This window comes from Mugil cephalus, chromosome 13 (genome assembly GCF_022458985.1).
Source record: "Mugil cephalus isolate CIBA_MC_2020 chromosome 13, CIBA_Mcephalus_1.1, whole genome shotgun sequence".
Classification (NCBI taxonomy): Eukaryota; Metazoa; Chordata; class Actinopteri; order Mugiliformes; family Mugilidae; genus Mugil; species Mugil cephalus.
The window spans coordinates 7,593,456-7,610,528 of record NC_061782.1 but is presented as its reverse complement, the minus strand read 5'-3'; the positions used below and the strand labels follow the sequence as shown (position 1 = coordinate 7,610,528).

The following is a 17,073-nucleotide window of genomic DNA, read 5'->3' as shown; positions in this document are numbered from 1 at the left end:
ATCAGAGACTGAGATATTAGTAATTGCAGTCGGGCTTCCGCCACTGGAGCAGTTTTATGACAACAGGAGTCAAATGCTGCTGCTGCTGGCTTTCTGGGAGTTCTTATTATCAGAGCATGGCCCCTCATTAACAGGCAGAAGAACAAAAACATAAAAATAAATAAATTAAAAGTTAAAAAGCACAGGCTTAGTTGAGGCTTTTTAATTGGAAATCTTTTAACTGAAATTAGCAGGCTTGGCTACTTAAGACCTTGATATTAGTCATCAATAAAAGGTTGTTTTCATTTCTCTTCTTCCTGTGTTATACGGCCCTATGAAATATTTGGAAAATGGTCACTTGCACAGCAGGCATGCTTTTAATTCCTCCCACGATTTAGTTTGAACACAGAACACGTTTAAAAACAAAAACCTGCAGTAACACAAAGGTGGAAGTTTTTGTTCAGTCGACTGCGCGGCTTCACGCCAGCAGAGGGATGCAGAACGCACCGCAGGGGAATCAGTCAACGTCAGTCAATACATCTCATCAAGAAAGCTTTCCAAAAGTCTCGAGAACAAAACAGTCTGATAATTAAATCTGAAGAGAAAAGATTCTGTGTGTTGTTGCCACTCAGGAAAATAATGTATTGATCTGAGGCAGTGGTTTCCAACTTTTTTTCATTGCAATACTTTAAGTCCTGCATATTGTAAATGTAGAGAGACACACGCAATACTGGTTAAAACCTTGTGACGGGTGAAACAGGTGAAAACTGATGGTGAGCTCATAGGCGGTGCCAAAATCATACAACTAAAGTTGGGGACCACAAATCTAAGGAATAATTCCGCACAAACTAGAGAGGGATTTTCCGAGTTTGGTCCAGAATTACACTGAGGAAATGCTGGAGGAATCAAATGTGAGGAATGGAGAGACAGGTGGATTTCAGCTCAAACTTTTAAAGCTTCCTCGCTTAACAGGAGATTCACAATATTAATATTAATAGTAAAGAAATCTCCTGTTAGACAAGAGCTCTGGCTTTAGGATATGAAGGGTCTATGAAAGGACTGAGAGGATTTTTTAAATGTTGACAGATTAGATCATCTCATCTCTTTCTTTTACCGACCTGGAAGTAAGAGCTCTCACACAGGACATCGTGGCAGATGTCCAGGTGGTTCTGAGGCGATGGCTGGGTCTCTTCACTCTGGGCCGGACCCTCTGAAGTAGACACGCTTAGCTGACGGGCCTGTGCGAAGGACTGGAGGTAGTGGGACGCCACCGTCCAGAAGTGAAGGTCCGACTCATCCCCGAACAGCCTGCAGTTTACCAGAGGGTCAGAGGGATTCAGAGTGTGTGATGCTGCCTCAGGAGTAGTGAGATTGTACAGACTGTATCAATGTGCCGATTGGTTTTCCTCGTATTCTGCTCACTAATGACCACAGTTCCAGTATCTTCCAGCCCACGCCTCGCTCTTTCAGCGAGCTCCCCATCTCATTCTGCTTTTCTCTTTCATGGTTTACTTCCATCACCCTCCTTAAACATAACTGCACAGGCACACAGCTGTTGCTAGGTTACGCTGCGCCGTCAACAGCGGCATGGAAACTCGGGCAGCCAGATGCAGAAACATGCACACATACAACCGTGGTCACTCTGCGCGGCAGTGAGAACCGAAGCCGTCACAGCAAATAAAGGGTCCTTCGGATTTTCCAGGTAACTCATGGCTTTAATAAGAGGATGTAAACAGCGGGGGAAGATTTTGCTCAAACTGGCTGTTCTACATTCGCCATATGCTCGAGGGAAATGAAAGCCAAAGTATGAGATGAGAGTTGCTGACATCAGCTCTTGTTTTAGGATCTTTATTTATATTTTTTGGTGCAACCACAGTATTACCCCGTAAGGTTACAAAATAGGAAAAAACATTATTCACGCACATAATTAAGAAAACATCTCTTCAACACACTGCACTTATTTGTGTATGTATATACATTATATTACAATAAGTAAAGGATCATTTATTCGCTGATGACACCATCTTGTACACATCCAGCCCCTCCTTGGACACTAGCCTGATTACCTCGCAAATTAGCTTCAACTACATCCAAAATGCTTTTTTACAACCTTTGCCTTCACTTAAACACCAATATAACAAACTGCATGATATTCACCCGGAATGTCCTCTCAAAATCTTCTCCTTGGGCGGTTCAGACTTCCAATTTGTTAATTCTTACAAATACATGGGTATTTGACTCGACAGTTCACTCTCCTTTGATGTGCACATTAACGCACTTCTTGCCAAAGTCAGATCTAGAATTGGTTCCGTAACAAGGATTCTTTCACCCACTCTGCAAAGGACACTCTGGTTAAAATGACAATTCCCCCAATCCTCGATTACGGGGACATAATATATAGGTCTGCCTCCAACACTCTTCTCAATAAACTGGATGTCATCTACCTCACTGTCATCCGCTTTGTCGCAGGTGCTACTTTTAACACCCATCACTGTTACCTGCACTCACTTGACAACTGGCCATCACTTCACTCATCACTTCATCTACAAGACCATCGCTGGAAACACTCCTTCATATCTTAACTCACTACTCCAGCAAACATCAACCGTAACCTACGCTCTAGCAGTTACATTAATCTGGTTGCCCCAAAAGCTCACACCTCGTTAGGCCGTCAATCATTTCAATTTGCTGCTGCTAGTCACTGGAATAATCTGCAGCAAAAGCTCAAATTTAACACATTCATCCTATTCTCCTCTTTCCAAAGCACACTCCCAACAACAATTTATGATTGTTGCACCTGTTTTTAACTTCTTGGACCAGCACTATTACTTTTAACTTGTGCTTTTGTTATGTGTTGTGCGTTTTTATATATTGTGTCTGACTATCTGTGTCGACATTGTAAATGAGAAATTGTTCTCCACTGACTCCCCTGTTTAATTAAAGGTACAATCAAATTAAGGAGAACAGCGGTGCACCTAAAGCTAATGGTAACAAACTCTATTTAGCACTTTCCTACAATGCAATAATAAAATGCAACAAAACAAAGGTTTAAGAAAGTTTTAAAGGAGGATACTGAGTTTGCCTTCCCGAAGTCTCCATGCAGGGAATTCCCTTCATGAGTCTCTGACGTAGGCGTCTGAATATTGACAAAATAATCACGCCGGCAATCCGCACAACAGCAAACAGTGGTAACTCCACGCTGCGTTGAAACTCACCGTGAGACCAGGAGGCATCGCTGCAGAAGACTGAGCTCCGGGTCCTGGAGCACACTCTTCATATCGCTGGGGAACCAATCACAGGAAGACAATCAGAACACAGTCAGAGCCAATTACACTTCTCAAACACAGCAGGCCCAGTGCGGCTGTTACAGGAGATTTTTCTTATCTGTCAGCCCACAGACAACAAGCTCTTTGGGGCCTGCTGGGTAAACACAAAGGACCCCGGGACTCTGACTGCACGCTCGAAAGTACATTAACACAATGTGACACTTGGCTCAGCTTTACTGACAAACATACACATGCACTCGTATCTACCTGACGGTGTTTAACGTTAAATATTGCAGTTTGAACGACTGTGTGCGACTGCCACTTGAACATGGAGCAACGGTTCAATAACTCACTTCGACAACGAGTTGAGCTGCTCCTGGATCAGGCCTTTTATCTCTCCTTTCTCACTGTAGTCTCTGAAACAGAGGGATGAAAGTAAAGGCACATGGTTCTCTTCAGATCTCTTTCTAAAAAGAGCTGCTATGAAATGGGAATCTAAGAGGATGCTCGTTAAGAGTCTATTCTAACACTTCGGAGGTCAGCTGGCATCCTGTGCACGCCGCCAATACAGCTGGCGGACTTATGATGAGTTGGCTGTGTGATTTATGAAAGAAAGTGATGAGATACGGACGGTTCAGCAGAATGGCCTGAGGCTGCACCAGGCAAGAGTTTAAGATGAAGCTGTCTGGGAAAAAATAAAACTAAAAAAAAATCCATGTTGACTTGTTTATAGAAGTAAATAATGTATGGTTGGCAGATATTGTGATGGTATACGAAAATGCATTAAGTCTCATAGACTAAAGGCTCGAAATATATTCAATATTTTTCCAAATCTTAAGCCTGTTGCTGCCCACATCAAGCTGGTCTGCAGGAAATAAAATGAACCTCAAATACAAAGTGACACAGTATTAAAAATAAATGCCGTTATCAAGTCTTGACCAAGGAGGCAATTTGGTTTATTTGTATTTCAGGGCAGGGTGAAGCCGCCTGAAATAGAAGATGATCTGTCTGTTTTCATGAAATGTAAAGTGCTCAAGTTCAAATGGAGCTTAACCTAAAGTGGCTCAGCTGAATCGCTGGTGCACTCCGTGAGGACATCAATAATTTAAACGATTGACCGCTATCAATTTGCTCCTCAATTTGCTCACTCGCTTACAATCTCTTCCTTTAGGGACGGGTTTCCTGTATGTGGGTCTTATTTTATAGCTGGTGTAACATGCCTTTGTCAAAAAATAAATAAAAAGATATGCACTGAATCTTTATCCAGCCAAAACAGTTGCAGAGCTTTGATAGTGTCTTAGCAAACTGGGGAAAAATATCCCTAGAATAACCCATACGTATATATATCCAAATTTCTTAATTATGGCTTTGAAGGGGTGGGAAACAATTAACTTTTAACTATTAAACTTAAAAATCTCTTCTCACATATGGCATGGCAGGTTTTTAGCATAAAATATCAGCTTCTGTTGTAAGTAACTTGCATCATTGTCCCTGGTAGTGTGAATATTCCACACAGCTTCAATTAATTTGAGATTAGATTCAACAGGACTGAATGTTTTCCACATGTGCGTGGGTTTCTCTCAGCTCCTCTTGGGTTTCTTCCACTGTGCAAATGCAATGGCAAAACTGGAAAGTTAAAATTCACCACAGGTGACTTGCATTGTACTTTTCTCCACGTCTCTGCCCTACTGACACATCCATGGTGACCTGTTCAAAGGTGAGACTTACACTTGAGTTATGTCCATGGTGAAAGTTCCTGACCAGGGCTGCAGCAGAAGGAAAGCTTTGAGAGTGAGGGCGGCTCGAGGCAAAAGAAGGTAAGGGCACCACACTGGATCTGTGCACAATTCCCACAAATGAGAAAGAAAGCAATATCAGAACGCTGCTTTTACTGCCATCTTATGGAGGACGGCAGCTTTAAGTAAATTCAAGTCGTTACGCAATATACAGGTGCAGCTCAAAAAATTAGAATATCGTGAAAAAGTTCAATATTTTTCACTTTTCACTTGCTTGAAGTCCCGTGTGAAGCTGTCTAGCAGGAAATTTTAGAGCACTTCATGCTTGAATTCATTTTCCATTGCCAAAGGTACCAAAAGCTGGTTCAGTGACCATGGTGTTACTGTATTTGTCTGGTCAGCAAACCCGCCTGACCTGAAACCCACAGAGAATCTATGAGCTATTGTCAAGAGGAAAGTGAGAGACACCAGACCCTACGAGGCAGATGAGCTGAAGGCTGCTATCAAAGCAACCTGGGCTTCCACTGATGCAGTAATTCATGCAAAAGGAGGCCCAACCAAGTATTGAGTGCATAGAAATGAGCATACTTTCAGAAGCATGACATTTGTGTTAAAATATCCTTTTTTTTATTGATCTTATGTAATATTCTAATTTTTTGAGACACTGACTTTGGGGTTTTCATTATGTGTAAGCCATAATCATGAAAATTACAAGACCTTAAGGCTTGAAATATTTCACTCCACGTGTAATGAATCTAGATAATATATTAGTTCCACTTTCTGAAGTGATGAAAAAAAAAATAACCTTTTCACGATATTCTCATGTTTTTGTCTAATTTTTTTTTTATACCTGTATAATTTGATAAGAGTCCAAATAACTTGTTTTGTAGCTCACCAGTCAGGTCTTGTTCGTCCATGCGGTAGCTCGCGGATTTCATGGCCATCTCCAGCACTCGGATGCAGCCATCATCCGACGCCAGAACGACCTTGTCTGAAGTGCACCAGTCAATATCTAAGATGCGGTAGTTGACATTGCGACCAAACCTCATGCTGCTGACCATTTGGACCTGCGAGAGAAGGAGAGCTCGTCTCAAACTGTGACCTAAAGCTTTATTTTATTTTATTTTATTTTATTTTATAGCATCTGTGGCGGCAAATTCAGTCGAGTGTGACACGATACAGGAGATTCGGTTAGTCTGTTTCATCGAAAACAAAAAACAAATTTAATGTAATGGTTTGGTATGAAATAAATCAGTGGACTAACAGATTTTTCAGAGGGTATTCTCGAAAAACTGGTTCATGTGGCTTTTTATGTGGCTGCAGGGAGTCAGAGAAACCCAGCTGTCAGAAGAGCGCCGAAGCATTTCAGAAATCTCTCCCTCATTCTTCTCCTGCTCCTCCCCGTCTCTCTCCCGCTCTATAGCCGTTCCTAGTTTCCCCGCGCAGCCCAATCCATCTGTTGTCTGTATTTTACGATTGGGGACTGAAAGCTGTCTCATCTTGGCTCATCTCAACAAAACACATCCCTCTATCCAGACAACATTGCTCCGCCGGGACTATCTCCCTCCACCTCCTGCTTCTGAAAACACCAAATTATCTGTCTGTGTGTCCACATTAATCTGCTCTTCAATATTTAACACTTAGTGCCTCTGGGTAAGCTAAAAAAATACGGTAGCATCAATACAGATAAGACTCAAGAAAAAAAAAAAGAAGCCCTGCAGTCCATGACATTAGATCAAATGATGACCTGTAGCGCAAACTAGCCAGAAGGGTTCTTAGCTGAGGTGAAATGACTGTGCACGGGGGCCACTTCCTGGATGATGATGATGAGTTTGGTAAGCAAAGTTAAAGTGGAAGAGAGGATGCATTTGACTTTCAGGCACCTGAATCGTCCATCCCGCTTTGATGGAGCTCATATATGTCAGGAGAAAGCTTTTAAGGCTGGTGCACGCACACTTACACTGCACCTTGTAACGATCCTTTTAATACAACAGGGCAACTGCGGCAGTATAGATATCCTCTGTTTCAGAGTTAAGTTTCAGAAAGGACGTTAGTTAAATATACCGAACCACAATGCTGTCATGCTCCGGTGAGTACAGAGCAGCGGAAACTCATTAAATCTAACAATAGCAAATCTGTAAACCGCTGCCATCAACCTAGAGGCCATTGTAGCTCCTTTCCTTTTATTTGACTAATGCTGCGCAGTGAGGTGAGGCATGCTGGGAATTTATAATCTGTTACAAACAAATCAATAGAAGAATCAACCACAATTCTTTCATCACAATGACACAAGCAGCTCAAGAGGGGTCGGTGTGTGTGTGTATATGTGTGTGTGTGTGTGAAGCCTCACCTCTTTGGTGTCCCACACCTCAGCTCCATCTGTGTACATGACCAACAGCTTCTGGTTGCCCTTCCCTGGAGCGAAGCGAATTTTCTTCACCCAGCCACGGTGTGTCGGTATTCCTCTGAAAACAGCGATGGGATGGGTCGTTTTGGGGCAAAATGCCAATTGTTTAAAATTAAATACCTGGCCTGGTGAGGTTTTGTCACAAATAACTATTATTTATTACACGGTGCCATGTCAGGTTGCGATATAATATCTGATTTGATTAATACACAATAAATTAAAGGTACAAGTATAGGTTTCTATTGGAAAAAATATAGTATATGAATGCAAAAAGTATAAATTCTTCTGCAGATTAGTCATTTGGTCAGCAAAGCAACAGAAAATACTTGAACAAACACACATATATCCTAAAATCTACAACATATACCCCAAATATTATATTAGAGATCAAGAAAAGCAACAAATTGTAAAATTTCTGTAAAATCTATGAATTCAATAATCAATTCATTGACTGAGAATAGCTTTAAACTTGCGTGAGTTCTAGCAGTTTAGCTGTCACCTTGAGAGACGAGCTTTGAGGTCCCAGAAGTTGAGATTGCCGTCCACGTCCCCGAGCACCAGGGTGTCTCCTTTCCAGGCGATGCAGGCAATACTGCCCATACTGCCCTGGGGTGCACAGGACGGGAAAAGAAATATTTAGTGGGAAGACACACGTGTTCCCTGTTAATAGGTTCCTATTTTAAGCAACTCTTTTAAGCAACAAAATCAAAGCTATAAAAATTATAGTCGACGAGCCTCACTAGTTAATGGTTCTAGCTGTAGTCTCAACGCCACATGGATTCAACCATGCAATGATATTATACTCCATTTAACTGGAGACAGTCATCAAGAAAAATAATGTTGTTATTTTCACAAGTCACGTTTTAATGCAGCCAACTACTGGGTAGTTAAAAAAAGTGCAATTTCAACAGCACAAAAGCCTCCCGTTCCTCTCTGCTATTAAGCATTCTACATTCAGGCTTTTAGTGTCTGTCTGTGAATAAAAACAAGACAATAAATTGAAATATCTGTGGCAGCTGAGTGGTAAACAAGCCCAGCGAATAAGTTTAACTGAGGCTACGCCACAAGACAAAGCGCCGATGTGAAGGCATCAAGTGTCAGCTCACCTTCAGCGTGTGATAGCACAAAACTTTTCTCGGAGAGTTTATGAGATATTATAGAAGATATTCTATCATCTTGAAAGGACTGTAAAACCATTTGGGGTATGTAAATATTTGAGGAATAAATCTGCAGCCGTCACAGAGATAAGGCTTTAAAATCCCAAGGTAAACCTCTGTCTGTCTGCGTGAAGAGATGCAGGTGGTGAGGTGGGAAAACACGCACTGATTCACGAGAGAAACGGGTAGAAGGATAGATAGGTTCCTTTAGAAATGCTGCAGCAAGTCTCGAATAAAAGTGACAACATAACAAACTGCGGTGCTACCTACACAGCCGTAAGACTCGGCTCGACAACACAATTAGTTTCAACCAAGTAATGAGTCCCCGAAGTCAAAGTTTTCCAAAAGTGTCGTCAAACAATAGCACGGAAATTCAGGATTAGTCAGCCAAACTGTTTGCGTAATTAACAATTCAAAAGTTCCCTGTTAGTGCTGATATGTTGACTTGTAAAATAATCAAACCACGCTGCTTGTCTTAATTTGACATCTGGGACTCATTGTGGGTAAAAATAAATGGCATTTTCAGTCATAACTTGTTTCTGTTTACTAGCCTGGCTGTTTTACTGTCAGAGCAAATTAACAGCTACTTTCCTGTTAATATGATTTACAGATAAATACAACGTTAATCTCTCTTCTTCCGGACCGGGTGAGGTGAACACAAACACTATCTGGGGGAAAAAGTTGATGACGCAACACATAATGCGCCCAGAAATCACACACATTCAGTCAGTTGTCCTTTCGCTAGGAGAGAGAAAACCCATAAAGATGGCAAATTTATCTGTAAAACCTTCACTTTGATTGCATGCAGTTTATTACTAAGGAAGAAACATTAAAGCACTTTTTTTTTTGTTGTGGTCGAGCACGTCATCTATATCATCACAAGTTCCACAGAAACACCTCCAAGGACTTGGCAAATAGAAGGACGGGTGAAGGCTTTTGCTTTATGGCGGAGGGAACTGTGAAGACACTGACCAACGACCAGAAAGGAGTGAATCTGTTCTGCTCTAAAAAGAGGTTAAATGTTGACACGAAGCATTGGTAAAGAGTTATGCCAGAGAAAGGACATAAAAATACACAAAAAGGAAATTTTTTTTTTTTTACATCTAATAAGTGACTGGACAGTGATGGATGTGGTGTGTAAAGGTGAAGTGCAATATAAGGACAAGTTGAGCTTACTACACAGACGCTAAACAATGATCAATAGATAACATTTACAGAGACGAGAAAGAAGAAAGTCAAAAGTAAAAGTGGTGATAGGAGACAAAATGATGTATGCAGACAGTAAACAAGCAGGGAAAAAAATGACTGAGATTGTTGTGTGCAGAGAGGATTACCAATATATCAGGAAAGAGAGCGACATGACACAAGTAGGAATAGTTTTGTGCAAGAATCAGTCAGCATGACCTTGATGTAGTGCAAGAGGATGAAGTTTAAAGACATAAAAAAAAAAGCCCCAGTGATACGAAGTCCCAGGACTCACATCAGGGGGTATTCGTGCGCCGTCTTTGACTGTGTTGCCCTCTACGGTGATGTGGTACACCTGTCCGTCCGTGTCAGTGAATACAAAGTGCTCTCTGGCTGAGATGGCCTGGCCGGTCTCTGATTTGCTCTCGGCATCCTGCAGGAGACTGTAGGGTGGAAATCACACAGAAAATCCTTCTGGATGAGTACATGTGAGTTCACTCTTTATGGCTTGTTCTAGACACATACTTGGGTCGGAGGAGTTGGTATTCTGCTGAAGATAGTGGCAAGGCGTTACAACTGCCATCTAGACCAGTGGTTTACAACCTTTTTGGGGTGATGAACCCCCTGCAAATATTTGATCTACCCTGATGACGATAATAATCTTTAGAGTCACAACTATGGTATCAGCCAACTGCGACCTATGAATGAAATTATTTTTTATTATTAAGACAAAGACATATGATTGACACCAACATTAATCTTATGAAGACTACATGTAATTATATTTGCCGTTCCCTTTAATATCAAGCGCTAACCTGAAGAAGTTAATGATTGTCCCACAACACCTCCCTAAAGATGTTTCACAATAAGAGCATTATTAAAAAATGAATGGTGTATGGCCACTGAAACAACAGGCGCCTCATAATTTGAAACAGATGCAGATCAATGCAACCGGGAGCGAAATCTCTATTTCTATAAATGTCATATGATCTTTTTTTGAAGGATATTTTGACCTCTTGCAATTACACCGCGGACCACTAGGGGTCCACGGACCCCCGGTTGAGAATCACTGATTTAGACCAATGAGTCCCGCACAGCTATAGTCAGAACCCAAGGGAATCCACATATTAAGTCTCTACCAGTCTGTTCAATAATATAGGAGTACAGAGGTGCTCAATTTTGCAATCAGGTACTTAATCATGTTGTAATGTTTAATGGTCAAATCCTTACCATCATAAATCACTGTCTGTTCTCTAGATTTCTAATGTGTGACCAAGGAATAATATGTACTCTCAGAATAATGGATTTCACGCCAGAAATGCCTTGCGTTCAATATGAATTTTCTTCATCACCCAACGTCAAAGCTTTAGCAACACACCAGTGCCACGGTCCATTAGCTATAGATTCCATCCCATAGAGTTCACACTACACGGGTTAATTAACTGGCCACCACGTCATAGGAGGGCAATGTTATTATTAAGCTTAAAGACACTGGTTATTATGAATAGGTTGCACCTTAATTGACAATTTTTCAATTATGTTTAAGAGCAAATGGCTCAGAAATATTAAAAATTGTGGACAACGGGGCACCTTGGAAGATTCTACGGTTGTGTTTCATTACTGGACCAAGACTGGAGGATTTCAATCTCACATGCTGGTCTGAAAACTGTGTCAACATGAGGCTTCCAAGAACAAAATTCTAAAGCATTCACCTGATGACTGAAGATTCAACGTTGCTCTGCTCAGCATCTGAAACCGTCTGCCGAGCCATTGCCTCCCGCGCTGCAATCTGCTTCTTCTTTAGACTCTTCAGGTTGTGTGATGGCGACCACTCCTGTTTACATGCATAGAAATGATTGCAGTTTTAGGGACAAACCAAGGTGCAAAACACATTTGCAGACAGCAGGGAATTACAGTGCCAAAATGAGACGGAGGCGAGACAGAAAGAAGGGGGAGGTGATTTGCATGTGCAGTACAGTAGATGATCACACCAATGAAACAAAGGCACACAGAAGAGTTGTTGTCTGTGGCGTGCTTGTCTTTGAGCTGGTTCACCACGGTGGATGTATTCTACTTGCCTCGAGGTTGTAATCAATATGGAAATGAGACAGCAATATAGGACCGGGGAAGGCCGTCATGTATTATTAAGGTTGCTGGCCTTTTTATTCACACTGTGGAGGGTTTTACAGCCTCACTGTAAAGTCTGTCCAGCATAACTCTTCTTTTATGAGCATTTCTCAGGCCTAATGAAGCCACTGTTCTTTGCTGAGCTCGGGCAAAATTTCCAGACTAATCTTTCAAATGGCCCGTACAAACAGGAGATGGGAAAAGGTCAAGAGCTATACGACGCTATTATCAAAGGAAGGAGTCAACAATGGGTGCCCCTAAAGCACTGACAGTATGTTGTTTTTGTTTTGAAAAATATCAATTTGAGATGATCTGAAGGCTGAGGAGCTCTGTGGGCATATAAATATGTCACTTAGGTTTTTAACTTTTACAGCCTTTTTTTTCCTACTAGCACAGCAGAAAATAGGATTCATACAGGAGTAAGTAAGTTATGTTTTTTCTATTAGTATGTAAATTAGTACCAGTGCAGTGACGGTGGGGAAGTTCTTAGCCATCTCCCGGAGCAGTGTCCCGGTCCTAATGTCCCAAAGCTCCAGGGGTTTGTCCCTGAACACCACCACGAGGTACTGCCTAAAGACAGAAAAAACTATATTCATTCTTGAAACATACACAGTGGAATATATCAGTATAAGCATCAGTGTGGTGCTGAATGGAAAGCAATGCCTCAATATTATCTTATAAGAGTCTAGTTATTGTGTGCTCAAATGGTACAATTAGTTTTTAATTTGATGAATGGTTTTAATTCTCAACAATATGGTTTGATTATTGTTCCAAGTTTCTCAGTATCAGGACCCCAATTCACCTCCTGGTATAAGCACTTGCCTAAGTTCTGGCCTGCAGGATAATAAACTGTTGTTAGTGTAATACCACTCACTGTCTGAAGGGGGAGACAAAGATTTGATACATGGGCTTTAATTACTAAAACTGCTGGCATTGTGATAGTAATTTTCACAAATAAAAAATAACCTGACACACCAATACCAATTTGCAGACTAATTACAATGACTAAAGTTCACTTTGGCCACAATATGAAGTAAGGCTGCAGCAGCAAAACATCTTAGTGTATTTAAAAGACTGTCCATTTTTCATAGTTTCTGAATTCTGTTATTTTACTTGTCAGGGGTGGTAAGTGTCACAATTTTAAATTATGCATGGTAAAAAAAGACTACAAAGATTTCTCATACTGGTAGGTATGCTTGCTGACTACGCAGTACATCAATTGTTTGTACTTGTTAAGCAGCATGTATGTAACTCCATGTACGTATATTTCCATTTGTGTATTATCATGTATTATGAGCCTATGTGTGTTATTATGTGTGTTATCATGTATTCATAGCCTCTTTTCACCTGAAAGTAGGGAACTAAATATTAATAACAGAGGTCACTTTCCATTATAATGCATCGCCCGCTTAATCTTACCTATAATATATACACAAGCCTTGACAATACTTGATTCTTTGAAAAGAACGCAGCATTTATTGCCATACTAATTAAAGTTTATTGAGAGTTCTCACAGTCTTCACTTGAAATATTACTGGGCAATTAATAATGAACGGTCGATCAAAACACTGAACAATATGAATATGTGAAGGTTTTTAGGGCAAGTAATGAATTAATATGTGAAATGAATAATAGAGCTGCGATTTTAAGCTCATTCAGTAGTTCTATTTAAATTTTATCTGGGTATGACTACACTTTAAGTCTCCAACCTCCAACCTTAAAGAAATAGAAATAGAAATACAATGATGGGACGGCGTCAGGCAGGTGAGGCAAACAGGTGTCTGTTGATGTAAATGAAGTGTATGTATAAATGAACACTACATGTGTGTATTTCAGGTAAAAGCATTAGCGGGTGTCTGGTGTTTGTTGGTATTTGTTTTTGTTGATGGCCGGGGGAGCTGGCAACTTACTTGAGATGAGACACTTTAATCATCTCAATGGGTGGCTCATCATTTCCTCGCTCGCCTCTGAATGCAAAGCATCTGCCTGGAACACACAAAAGGGAGATGCAGGAAAAGTGAGTGTGAGTGTGAGGGAGAAAAGGTGATAACAGAGAATAGAAGGCGGTGCCTCAGCACGCTGCATATCTTTTGCAAAAGCAGAAACAGAACAATGCACATAACTTATTTTCATGGCCTGCACAAATCCCGTGTCCTTTAATTCATTACTATCCACCAGTGAAAGTCAACGTCATGCCGAGCATCAGGGTGGCCCTTTAAATACAACAAGAATGCCCTTCAGGTGCCTTGCATCACATTTGCGTAAGCAAGTGGTGATTTGATTCAAATTTGATCAAAGGACACTTAGAAACGTGCCCTGTTTAAAATGTACGAGTGAGGAAACTGTCCGTGTGACCTACACGGTTTTGTTGATGATGGCAGTTGGGGCTTAATTGAGGAGACTGGAGGGTACAGGAACACGGTGCAGAGAAAACTTTGGAGACACTGCGGTGCACTAAAGGCTAATGAAGTGCTGTTCACAATTTCCTCTCTTGTTTCGTCTATCACACACCGTCCCGATTATAATTACGAGTGTCAATTATAGCATAGCACTCTTCAGGTTACACTTATCGAACGTAGAAAAACGTACACTCACAGAAACACATACACCTCAATGTCCACGGTGCTGCAAACACTTTACACAGCGATAAAAACTGTAGAGGCTACTTTCTTCTCACTAACATGGTAATGTCAGGGCTTTATTCAGTGAATGTAGATGGCTTTTGGAACAACAACTCCAACCAATGAATGTATAAATAATGTGTAATTATCATCTGTACACATAATAAATATTTATTATGTATGTAAGGCAATGCAAAGTTCACTGCCATGTCTCAGCACTAACCCCCTCCCTTAGTTATTGCCGCTTACAAACCAGCCTTTCATAAATAAATAATTAAAACGAAGATGTCAAAGAATGTGGCTGTTCTGAACAAAGCAAAGTACGTGTTGGATTGTGATGTATTGAGAATTTTGTATTGTTCACTTCTTATGCCATATTGAAGTTATTGTTTGGATGTGTGAGGCAATACATAGATTATGTGATTATGTGAGAACATCAGGACAATAGAAGGAAATTTCATTTTAAACATCAATTTCTAAGGACGACTTTAAAACAGATGTGCACTTCAAAATGTGGTTTCAAACTGTGGAATTCATTAAGGAAAGAGCTGAAGATGAGTGTAAATATTTTTCAGTTATCATTTAGACTGCATGAACTTGATGAATGAAGGCTATTATGTAGCTTGTAAATGATTGTGTGAAAAATGATTGTTGATTGTCAAGTAACTGACTGACAGACCATCTGTCTGTGTGTTCGTGTTCATAAATAGGCAAGTTTCACAAGATCTTCTTCTCCCTGCTCCTTTTCAGTCACAGTGATGCACTAAGATGTGCTTTTAATCTGTTTTGCTTTGTTTTCGATTTGAGGCCGTACATACCCATGTGCGTTAAAAAAAAAAAAGAAAAGAAAAAAAGAATACGTCCATGCAGCTGCTATCACTGCTGCAGGAGGCAGACATCCCTAGAATTGAGTAAGGCAAGCGAAGAAGATTATTTTCCATCTTGGAGTCTTAAATCTTATCTGAAAACGTTACAGCTGTAAAGGGTATAAGGTGCCTGCCGTAGTGGATTAGTCTCGCGGGTGAAGCACAAAATTTTAAATATACTTTTGAGCTATTCCATTTGAGAAGTCGCTTATGGAAAAAAATGTGGATGAAAGCACATAAGTTTAAGTAAGTAACAGAAATTAAATTGTGCAAATTTGTGAGCACCTTGAATCTGGTCCAGAATGTAGAAGCTGGATGAATGTTTTAATAAAACACTAAACATTTTATGAGACATACTGTAGGAACAAATTGGATCAGTGAATTTCACACATAAAAACCGATCTAAGAAGCCTCATAATGAGATATTTCAATGTGTAAGATACGTGGTAAATAACACATCGTGGTAGCTGTAGGGAGCTAAGCCGAAAGGAAAGGCTCTCAATTTACCGGTCGATTTACGTTCCAGCCCTCACCTATGGCTATGAACTCTGGGTAATGACTGAAAGAACGAGATCGCCAATACGAGCGGCCGAAATGAGTTTCCTCCGCGGGGTGGCCGGACTCAGCCTTAGAGATAGAGGAAGGAGCTCGGACACACAGGAGGAGCTCAAAGTAGAACTGCTCTGCCACACTGAGAGGAGTCAGTTGAGGTGGTTCGGCCATCTAGTAAGGACGCCCCCCATTAAAGGTGTTCCGGGCACTGGAAGGAGGCCTCAGGGCCGACCCAGGACATGAAGGATTATATCTCTCGTCTGGCCTGGGAACACCTGGGGATTTCTCCAGAGGAGCTGGTGGAAGTGGAAAGGCTGGGGAGAGAGCTGTCTGGACTTCACTTCGGATAAAGTAGAAGACGACGGATGGACGGACACATCCCAGAGCTAATGCATCTCTGTGCTGAACACACATATTAAATTCATATTGGGCTTTTCTGTCCAACTCCTGGTAAGGCGGCTAAACAAAGTGTCTCTCCCAAAAATAATGTGCCCCAAACTCATAAAACCGAGCTCATATACTTATATCACAGACACTCAAAGACACCTTATATTGGGTACACTATTCATCCGCTCACACAGTCATAACCTGGTGGTGGCAAACTACCTTAGTAGTCACAGCCGCCCTGGGGCAGACTGACGGAAACGTGGCTGCCAATCGGCGCCAACGGCCTCTCCGACCACCACCAAACATTATTCACTCGCTATCATACACCAGTGGAGTTCACACTGGGAGCAAGTTGGGTTAAGTGTCTTGCCCAAGGACACAAAGGACAGACTAGACCCTACTTCCTTTGCTACTGCCGCCCTATACAGTTAGATAGTTAGTGCGTGGGACTGAAAGCACAGTCTACGCTGTGGGCTGTTATTTCTGACGACGCTGGTGCTTAAGAGAAGGTTGATAAAAAAGAAAATTGCCACTGTCCTAATAACCAGAGCATGCAAACTTCTTAAGCCCAACACTTTGCAATCACATTTTAGGAAGTGGATACGGGGCTGAAACAGGAAAAGGAACAATTGAGCGCATCCGAATATGAATAAATGCTAATACTGTACATAATTTCTGCTGAAACCTCGACACATTTCTTCCTGATCATTACTTCCCCCTCAGGTTATTTAGAAACCCAACTCTCTTTGGCGCAGAAAATAGAGCGCTATATATTACCAACCTCTCTGGA

General features: G+C 41.2%; 1 protein-coding gene across 1 annotated transcript in view; it reads right to left on the bottom strand.

Annotated features, from left to right (window-relative positions):
• The window catches only part of wdr11 (WD repeat domain 11), a 49,003-nt gene that overhangs the window by 7,323 nt on the left and 24,607 nt on the right, over positions 1–17,073 (bottom strand). Inside the window, exons 13-23 of the mRNA XM_047603264.1 lie at positions 13,768–13,843; positions 12,319–12,427; positions 11,443–11,564; positions 10,026–10,173; positions 7,888–7,994; positions 7,332–7,446; positions 5,877–6,048; positions 4,974–5,082; positions 3,599–3,661; positions 3,195–3,260; positions 1,098–1,287 (exon numbers count right to left, since the gene is read on the bottom strand). Coding sequence (XP_047459220.1) covers positions 1,098–1,287; positions 3,195–3,260; positions 3,599–3,661; positions 4,974–5,082; positions 5,877–6,048; positions 7,332–7,446; positions 7,888–7,994; positions 10,026–10,173; positions 11,443–11,564; positions 12,319–12,427; positions 13,768–13,843 — 1,277 coding nt within the window. The remainder of the gene's footprint in view (positions 1–1,097; positions 1,288–3,194; positions 3,261–3,598; positions 3,662–4,973; positions 5,083–5,876; positions 6,049–7,331; positions 7,447–7,887; positions 7,995–10,025; positions 10,174–11,442; positions 11,565–12,318; positions 12,428–13,767; positions 13,844–17,073) is intronic.